The sequence below is a fragment of the Trachemys scripta genome, unplaced genomic scaffold (assembly GCF_013100865.1).
Source record: "Trachemys scripta elegans isolate TJP31775 unplaced genomic scaffold, CAS_Tse_1.0 scaffold_28, whole genome shotgun sequence".
Taxonomy (NCBI): domain Eukaryota; kingdom Metazoa; phylum Chordata; order Testudines; family Emydidae; genus Trachemys; species Trachemys scripta.
Genome location: NW_023260513.1, coordinates 490501 through 499253, shown reverse-complemented (window position 1 = coordinate 499253; position 8753 = coordinate 490501). Strand labels below are relative to the sequence as shown.

General features: G+C 55.7%; 1 protein-coding gene across 1 annotated transcript; it reads left to right on the top strand.

Annotated features, from left to right (window-relative positions):
• The first annotated feature begins 371 nt into the window (after nt 1-371).
• LY6G6C (lymphocyte antigen 6 family member G6C) lies at nt 372-5383 on the top strand. The gene is made up of 3 exons (XM_034757672.1): nt 372-705; nt 2807-2923; nt 4048-5383. Exons 1-3 carry the CDS (start codon nt 654-656, stop codon nt 4254-4256), a joined length of 378 nt encoding a protein of 125 aa, XP_034613563.1. The 5' UTR covers nt 372-653; the 3' UTR covers nt 4257-5383.
• The last annotated feature ends 3370 nt before the right edge of the window (nt 5384-8753 follow it).

Genomic DNA, 8753 nt, shown 5'->3' with positions numbered 1-8753 from the left:
GGGGGGGGGGGGGGCCCCGGGGGGGGGGGGTGGGGGATATCAGGGGGCTGCGGGTCGGGAGTGAGGGGCACCGGCAGAGCTGGGGGGGGGGATAGCAGGGGGCTGCGGGTCGGGAGTGAGGGGCACCGGCAGAGCTGGGGGTGGGATATCAGGGGGCTGCGGGTCGGCAGTGAGGGGCACCGGCAGAGCTGGGGGGGGGATATCGGGGGGCTACGGGTCGGGAGTGAGGGGCACCGGCAGGGCTGGGGGGGGATATCGGGGGGCTGCGGGTTGGGAGTGAGGGGCACCGGCAGAGCTGGGGGGGGGCAGGGCTGGGCTGGCAGGGGCTGTGGGTCGGGAGTGAGGGGCACCGCCAGGGCCGGGGTTGAGTTTCCCACGCAGGCCGGGCCGGGAATGCGAAGCCGCTTGAGTCACCTCCTTTTCTCTGGGTCTGATTTTTCAATTCCCAGCATCTGGGCGTCGCCCTCTCCCGGGTCCTGCCCCCTGATTGGCTGCTGCCAGCCCCGCCGAGGGATAAATACCCAGATGGGCCCCACCTGCCTTAGTTTCCCCAGAGAAGCACTTGAGCAGTGGCTGTTTCTATCGGCCTGGTTCATTCCTCTCCTTCCTTGGTCACTTTCAGTCTCCCCTGAGCTGCCCTGAAACCAGCCGGGATGAGCAAAGTTCTGCTCCTGGGCTTGTCCCTGCTGCTCTGCTGTGCCCTGGGTGAGTCGTGGGGGTCTGGGGGGCAGCGGCTGCTGGGAGGGTGGAGAATCGGGCTGGGGCCAGGGCTGGAGTCTGAGCTCTGAGACCCAGGTGCGGGCGCCAGACCCTGGCTGAAGATCCTCGGGGGTGCTTTGCTTGCCTTGAAACCCCTGGAGACATTGGGGAGGGTGGGTGGGTCCCCTCCCCTGAGTACGGGAGGAGGGAATGTCTCCGGGTCTGTCAAGGGCATTTTTGCCCCAGTAAATGAGGATTGGCCTGAGTGAAGTTGTGGCAAATGGGGGGGGGGGGGGGCAGGCCTCCTGGGTTCTTTCCCTGGCTGGGGGGGGGGAGGGGTGTGGTGGTTAGAACAGGGTGGGGCTCAGATAGGACTCCTGGTTCTCTCCTAGGCTGGGGAGGTGGGTGTGGGGGGCTAGAGCAGGGCAGGCTGGGAGCCAGGACTCCTGGGTTCTCTCCCTAGCTCTGGGAGGGGAGTGGGGGCTGGTGGGCTAGAGTGGGGGGTGCTGGGAGCCAGGATTCCTGGGTTCTCTCCCTGGCTCTGGGAGGGGGTGGGGGCTGGTGGGTTAGAGCAGGGAGGACTGGGGTCCATTCCCAGCTCGCTGGGTGTCTTTAGGCAAATTACGAGGGGAGATTTTTTTTAAGATCCCTTCCAAGATGGAGAACCTTGAAACTGCTTTTCCCCCTCCAAGTTTAAAGGGGGAAGAGAGAGTCATTTCACCGCTGTGCGTATTTGCATGTTGTGTTTGAAATGCTTTCCCTTTGAAGAGGGTGATGGTGGGGAGACTCCTTTTAATTAACTTTTAATAACCAGAGACTCTGAAATTGGTGTCAGTCCCTTGTGTAACGCAGAAAGCGCTCTGGTCCCACAAGGGTGGGGTGACCGCCTTGCTCATCCACCCTGGGGTGCACACCGGGGAGATCAGCAGTGGCTCTGCTTTGTGGGTGTGGGGCGGGGGGGGTGCTGTGGAGCTGCAGGACTGGTTTCAGGGCTGTGGGGGCGGCGAGTGGACGCTTAGAATGACTCGAAATCCTCTTGACTCGCTCAAGTGTCCCTGTGGGTGGCGATTGCGCCCTCTCTTGTGGCTGGCGCGCTGGAAACACCCCGCTAGAACGCTGAACTCGGATAACCTCGGCGTTCTCTGCCCACTTAAGGGACTCTTAACATTCTTGTCTGTTCCCTGGCATGCACGGCACTGCATTGAAAGCTTAAATTCCTGGGGAGAGAACCCAGGAGTCCTGGCTCCCAACCGCCTCTGCTCTAACCCACTAGCCCCCGCTCCCCTCCCAGATCTGAGGAGAGAACCCAGGAGTCCTGGCTCCCAGCCCCCCTGCTCTAACCACTAGCCCCCGCTCCCCTCCCAGGGAAAGAACCCAGGAGTCCTGACCTTCTCCCCAGCTGTGTGCTGTCACTGCTAGGTGTGTGCCCCAGTCCCTGGTGGCTCCCAGCCTGGCTAACCCCATTCTACCTGCGACAAAGATCCCTTGAGGATCCGGTCCTGCCCTGGCCATGGAGCAGGTAATATCTGCGCCCCAGGATTGCAAGGTGCTTTTCACGCTCCACCCCAGAGGCAGCTGCATTTCTCTACTGGAACTGAGGGGAGCCAGCTGTGCTCCACCCCAGAAGCAGCCGCATCTCTGCAGGAGGCACTCTCGGCGGTTAGGTAGCTTCCTACGTGTCCCAGTCGCCAGGGCTGGGTAAGTCGCTCGAGTGAGTCAGGGCTTCTCTGAGGTTGGTTCTCTGCCCGCCCCGCCCCCCAGTCTCTCGCACACACCCTGTGGGGGGGGGGGTGCCGCCCACGTGCAGGGTTTTGATGCCAGAGTCCTTCCCACCCCCTTGCACTTTGCCAAACCAGCAAGGAAAACAGCAACTGCATGCTGCACCCAGATACCTCGCTCCAGTGGCTTCGCTCTCTCTGGGGCAGTGAATATGGCTCAAAGTGAGGGGGGAAGAACCCAGGAGTCCTGGCCCCCCACCCCCTCCTTTGTTCTAACCACCAGCCCCCACTCCCTTCCCAGAGCCAGAGGCTAGAACCCAGGCGTCCTGGCTCCCAGCCCCTTGCTTGGAGCGACTCTCCACTGACTGACCTCCTGTCTTTCCATGCAGCTCACGGCCTCGTTTGCAGGGTCTGCGAGTTCCAGGTGGGCAAGCTCTGCTTCCACTCCCGCAGTCCCTGCAAGGCACAGGGGCAGCAAGTCTGTGAGACCACCAAGGCCTACATTGGTAAGTCCAAGGGAGCCCCCAGCTTGGAGCCGGGGCTCCTCTGAATCTAGGGGGAGGAGCGGCAGACGCACACCCCACCTCTGGGGGAGTTCTGGGGCGGGGACTTGGAGACGAGGAACCGAGCTGGATGAATCCCTTGACGTAGTAGGTACCTAAGCACGGCCGCACCTTAGGCGGGAGAGGCCCACACGCCCAGGTCCGATCCCGGTGGACGACCATCCCTCCAAAGGAAAGGGCAGGTTTTCTTTGCACAAGCCTTGGTTGCCTCTCAAGGGGGTCTCTCCAAGGGTGGCTGGGTCTCCAAGGGACCTTGCATGGGGGTGAGGGCTCCAGAGACCTGCGTCCAAACGCCTGCAAGACGGGAGGAACACAAGATGATGGAGGTCTCCTAATTTCTCCGTCAAGAACTAGAGTCCTGAGGTTGGAGAGCTCTCTTGGGAGGAGAAAGGGGGCTCTCTCTCTCTCGAAATTGGGGTGCCCTCCAGATGGGGGATGGAGAACAGGAGGAATGTCCCAAGGAGGCACCCTTTGCTCTTGAAGTTACCTAACAAATCCAGGGTTTTCCTAGAAGCCAGTGTTTGGCTCTGGAGGGAACGGATGAAGGACAGCTCCAACTGTCCAGGGAGGTCCCATGGGGTTTGCTCCCATCTCTGAGCAGGGCAGGGGGATAGGAGAAGGGGGTTAGAGGATGGTACTAAAGGTATCCGCCTCAGATACCCTCCTGCCCCATCTCACATGGTTTCCTGCTGCTGGGATCTGCTGGTGGAGATGTTTGGATTCTGTGTCAGTGGTGGATAAAGCTACTATAACTTACAGGCAAAACACCTCCTGACTGCTGTCCCTGCCCCTCCTGTGACTTCTCCCCTAGAGAATAACAACCTACTACTGCTAGCTAGTGCTATGTCTATTCTCTAGCTCAAGGGGTGGAGGGCAGACTCAGAGGTCCAGGGTTCAAATCCTGCTGATCATCCACCTTATAGGGGGTGGGATCACTTTCCAAGAGCCCCCCACCTCCACTTCCCCTGCCCAGAGCTGGGGATAGAACAGGAATCCCTCCTCAAGCCAGGAATTGAACCTTGGCATCCTGAACCCCTGCCCACGGCTGCCCTGGTCTCTCCCTGCAGGCAAGGTCCCGCTGTTCTCCAAGTATGGCTGCAGCCGGACCCGCGAGACCTGCAACATGACGGAGCAGAAGGACGCTGTCTTCGAGGTCAGCTACAATCGGACCTGCTGCGAGACAGACCTATGCAATGCTGCTGGCCCCGCCCGGGCAGCCGGGCTTCCCCTGCTCTCTGGGCTGGGAGCCCTGCTGGGGTGGTGGTTGCTGAAATAACCCCCGGCTCTCCCCTTCCCGGCCCTAGCCTCCACGCCCTCTCTGCTACACGCTCTTCCCTCCTGGGTCCTCCTTGCCACACGCTTAATTAGCAGGCTCCACTCCACCCCCTCAAGTCACCTTTTCCTCTGGTCTTCTTCCACCAAGCCTATTGCCTTCTCCCTGGTCTTCTCTATCCCACATGTAGCTGCCTCCTTTCCTTTCCCATGTCCTCTGTAGGTCTGCCACAGCCTAGGAAGCGGACCAGGGAAAGCCAGCTACTACAGGCAGGATAGGGGGGTACCTCAGCCCCCCTGAATCTGCCACCTGCCTTCTGAAGGGTTTTGATGCACACACACTCCAAGAATCTAATCTCATCTTCTGGCCTGTGTCTCGAAGGGGTGAAGTGATGACCGACCCTGAGCTAAAGCAGAGACACTGTCATTTTAGACACAACACTGGAGGGGGGGGTCTTCTCCCTAGAAGCTTCTGCAAACCCTAGCTCAGGACAGGTCTGAATATCCCATGGGCAGGAGACCATCCTCGGCTTTTCCACAGAGGCTGGCGGGACAAAACCCTGTGGTGCTATGGTTGAGTTGGAGGCAGCTGTACCCCTCCCCCCAATCTCTCTTGCTCACCCACAGTTCTCCTGAAGGCATGTCCCCCAAGCTAAGAAGCATAGGCAGCTCCTTACCCCCACTGGAGAACAAAGGTCCCGGATCTTTGTCCCAGACATTAGACAGTGGGTTGGTTTGGGGTCTTCTGTGGTATCTCAAGACCTGTGGGAAGCTGATGGATAATTGAGTCCTTTAGGCCTCAGCAGAGGGTGAAACTGTGCATCCGAGCAGTTCCACACCACTTGTTCCCATAGGAAACAGATGCTCTAAATCTCCAGCGGAGACCAGGTGGCCTTCGCATAATCACTTGTGAGCCCTCCCAGGGCATGCCGGTGAGATGACAAAGCTGGAGAAGGATAAAGGCTGGCTACAGAGGCATAAACCCACCGGGTCCTTTCTGGTGTGTCAATTATAACTCTGCATGTCTCCATGACTGAACCAGCTGTTCAGAAAGTGTCGCTTCCCTCGAGAGGTCTGGGTGTTTTTTTAATACTTTGTATGTACAGTGAATGGATTAATTAAAAAAAAAAGTGGCTTCCTAGTCTCGAAGTTGTCATCTCGCTGGCAGTGGTCACTCACCCGGAGACTTCACAGCTCTTAGAAGAGCCCTGAGAATGGTTCAAGACCTGGACACGTCCTTAGGGTAATACAAATAATTAACAGAGCCTCTGTCAGGGAGCAGTGCTAGGCGCTGTACAAACACACAAAAACAAAATGGACTCTTTCCCCAAGAAGCTCAAATCCAGGCAGGGGAGCAGAGGGAGACCATGTTGGTCAGTGTTAGACCGTGGTATCAGCACTGTCCAGTGGTGGTTGGGTTTTTTGTAGACCCCCCTGGCAAAGGAGTGAGGAGAAGGATAAGTGAGTTAGTTTTGTGGTTCTTTACAGGTAGCTCTTCCACGTATGAGGGCCAGCCGGGAGAAAGCTCAAAGGGGCTTGTCTGAAAATGTATCAAGGGGGTGTGTTGGGATCACAGGCTCCTCTGAGGCGAGGGACGACAAGTCAGCTGGGAAGGGTCAGTGGTGGCATTGGACGTGAAGACAAGAAGCTTGTGTTGGATACGCTGGAGGAGGGGGAGCCGGAGGAGGCTGACGTGGTCTCAGCTGTGCGGCGGCTTTGTGGACAGAACTGAGTGGGGCAAGATTGCATTTGTGAGGGCCAGGGGAGAGGATGGTCCAGAAAGCGAGATGCACGTCTGGACTGGAGGCTTAGCCGGGTGGAGGGATAGGAACAGCTGCAACTTGGAGATGCTACGCAATGGACATCTTCCGTCCAGACCAATCTGGGGGTGGTGTGGCCCGAAATACTTTTGCAAGGCAGAGGCAGGCAGGGAAACAGGAAACATTGGTTTCATTGGCAGATACGTTCCCATCAGACATGGTGATTTGATGAAATTTTGCACCAGGTCCAGGATACAAGTTCTGCTTTCCCCCCCTCTCCCCGAAAAAAAAGTGTTCCTCCCCTCGGAGGAATCAGAGGGTGACAGCACTTGCTTGCGGAGGGACCAAGGGATCAAATTCTGATGCTGACATGGGATGGGGGAGATGTGGATTCAGTGGGTCTCCCCCACTCCAAGTGCGCTGACCATCCACTGGATTTGGAGGGGGTGGGGGTCTCTCTTCTTCACATTGTTCCACTTGGTACAAACAATTAAATATTCCTTGATGCTGGGATTTCAACCTGACTGTCAGAATCACTAGCATCTAGAGTCCGTCTCTCTCTCTCTCTCATTCTCTGGGTTTTTTGGGAGGGGGCAGAAAAGTTTCAAAGGTCTCAATTTCCTCCAAGTGCAGAACCAGGACCTCTCTTTTTTTTTTTTTTTTCCTCCCCCCTTCAGTCTCAAACTTCTGATAACCAGCCACTATTTCTTGCCCAGCCTGTCTCCACTAGATGAACGAGCTCTTTGGTACCAGGTAGTTTCCCCCCGGGAAGTTACTTCTACACTAAGTCACTGGCCAGTTTTTGGGGTGAGTTAAACATGGGGGGGCTTTGGTCAGGTTGCCAGCTAGGGCTGTATAGATTGTCACCCAAATGCTGATTCCTCTGGGAAAGCCTTGATCTTACCCAATCTCCCCCGAGCGGGGCCGCACTTTGCTAGGACCTTTTTCCCGGATACCTTCTGAGGAGCTGCTGGCCCTCAACCAGTCCTTTTCTAGCTGTGTGTCTCCAGTGCTTCTCTTCCAACTGGGAAGTCATCTTAGCTCCTGTTTAATATTTCTGAGGGTACGGCAGAGTCTCATAAACTCGAGGACCATCCATGAATGTCACTGACATGCTGTTTAGTTTCTCAAATCCTTCCAACGTCGTTCTTTGTATTTAGCATCACTAGTTGCGCACATAAACCCAAGCCAATCTGAACAATTTGTAAGATTTGGCTACCAAAATATATTCTAGTCTAGATCCAGGCTGCTAACATCCATCATTTAATCATACAGTGACTTTTTAAGAGTTGTTTTTCTTTTAAAGTTTGGTCCCTCGGTTACTTTTGAGCCATCGTTAATTTCATTCTCCCCCTTCATGTGTTAATTCATGCGCCTACTTTAGTCTAATGCTACTTCCCCCCTTGACGAACTTTTAAATGTTCATCTTACCCCCTGTAGTTTAGCATCAGCTCATTTATGTTGGTGGTGAAAGACCAAGTTAAAACATATCATCTGACCATTTCTTTCACGACGAATTAGAAAGATCTCCAAAAATATCACGCCCAAGAATAAGGTAGAGATTGCGCAGCTTCGGTGCTGGCTCTGTATATGATGAAAACCACTTCAAGCCGGGGGTGCTGCACCCCCAGTGCCCCTAGTTCCAGCACTGATCAGTTTTTTTAAAGGCTGTGTAGCTGACTGAAAATAGTTCTTAGCCCGAGATTCCTGGGCGGTGTCTGAAACCCTGACATTGGAGCACCGGCACATTGAACGTGACATGAATTAAAAGTGGTAGAACTGATTTTTTCCAGTGTCTGCACTTAGCTAAATGGAGAAAGCAAAGCACAACCAGGCTGCAGCATAGAAAACCTGGGATCGTTCCCTGCTGTGAAGAAACAAGCCGGCCCTGCCCTCCAGAAATCAGTGCCTAAAACAAAGCGTTTGGTTAAACTCTCTCTGGCTTTGAGAGGAAAGCTTGGGCCAGCAGGGGGCGCTGTAGGAGAGCATTTGGGGGCTTCAGGCTGGCTGTGCAGGGATGGAGATCGCAGGGCTGGGCTAGCAGGGGCTGGGGGTCGGGAGCCGGAGTGCAAGCAGGGTGTACACTGTACCGGCAAGAGATGTTTAGGGAGTACGGGGTACCGGAAAGACTTGGGGCTAGGAAGGGCTTTTGTTCTTTATAAGGCTTTCACAGCACAATGCATGTGCTGACAAACTGAAAGGTTTTGTTTAAGTGTGTTAGCATGTGTTTTGTGCTGTTAAATCGGCCAGGCGTCCTCAAGAGGGAAGCGGTGTGTGTGCGTGCGGGGTGGAGGGACGGAAGGTGTTTAAACAATGGTTTTGATTCTGTTTCTCCCCATTGGTCTGAATTATCCGTGACAGACTGGAAAATGTAGCCGACCTTCATTTTCTAGGGAATTTGTAGGAGGTTTAACAGCCCCGATTGTTTTCAGTGTTAATCAGTTAGCCTGGCTAAAGGTGCAGTCACACCCGAACAGCAAAAAATTAACCTGGCCTCTTAGGCTAAACGGAGTTAGGTCAGGCTCCATCTCTGTTGTTACATAACAGAGAACAAAACTCCAGGGGACATGGTGCTGGCACACATAGGCGCCGACTCCCTGGGTGCTCTGGGGCTGGAGCACCCATGGGGAAAAATTAGTGGGTGCTCTGCACCCACTGGCAGCCAAGCTCCCCGCCCCGCCCCACCTCATTTCCTCTCCGCACAAGTGCACCATGTCCCCGCTCCTCCCAGCGCTTCCCGT

Coding starts and splice junctions, on each gene's coding strand:
- LY6G6C (XM_034757672.1), top strand. CDS start 654: ATGAGCAAAGTTCTGCTCCTGGGCTTGTCCCTGCTGCTCTGCTGTGCC. Junction 706..2,806: donor GCTGCTCTGCTGTGCCCTGG/GTGAGTCGTGGG, acceptor CTTTCCATGCAG/CTCACGGCCTCGTTTGCAGG. Junction 2,924..4,047: donor GACCACCAAGGCCTACATTG/GTAAGTCCAAGG, acceptor CTCTCCCTGCAG/GCAAGGTCCCGCTGTTCTCC.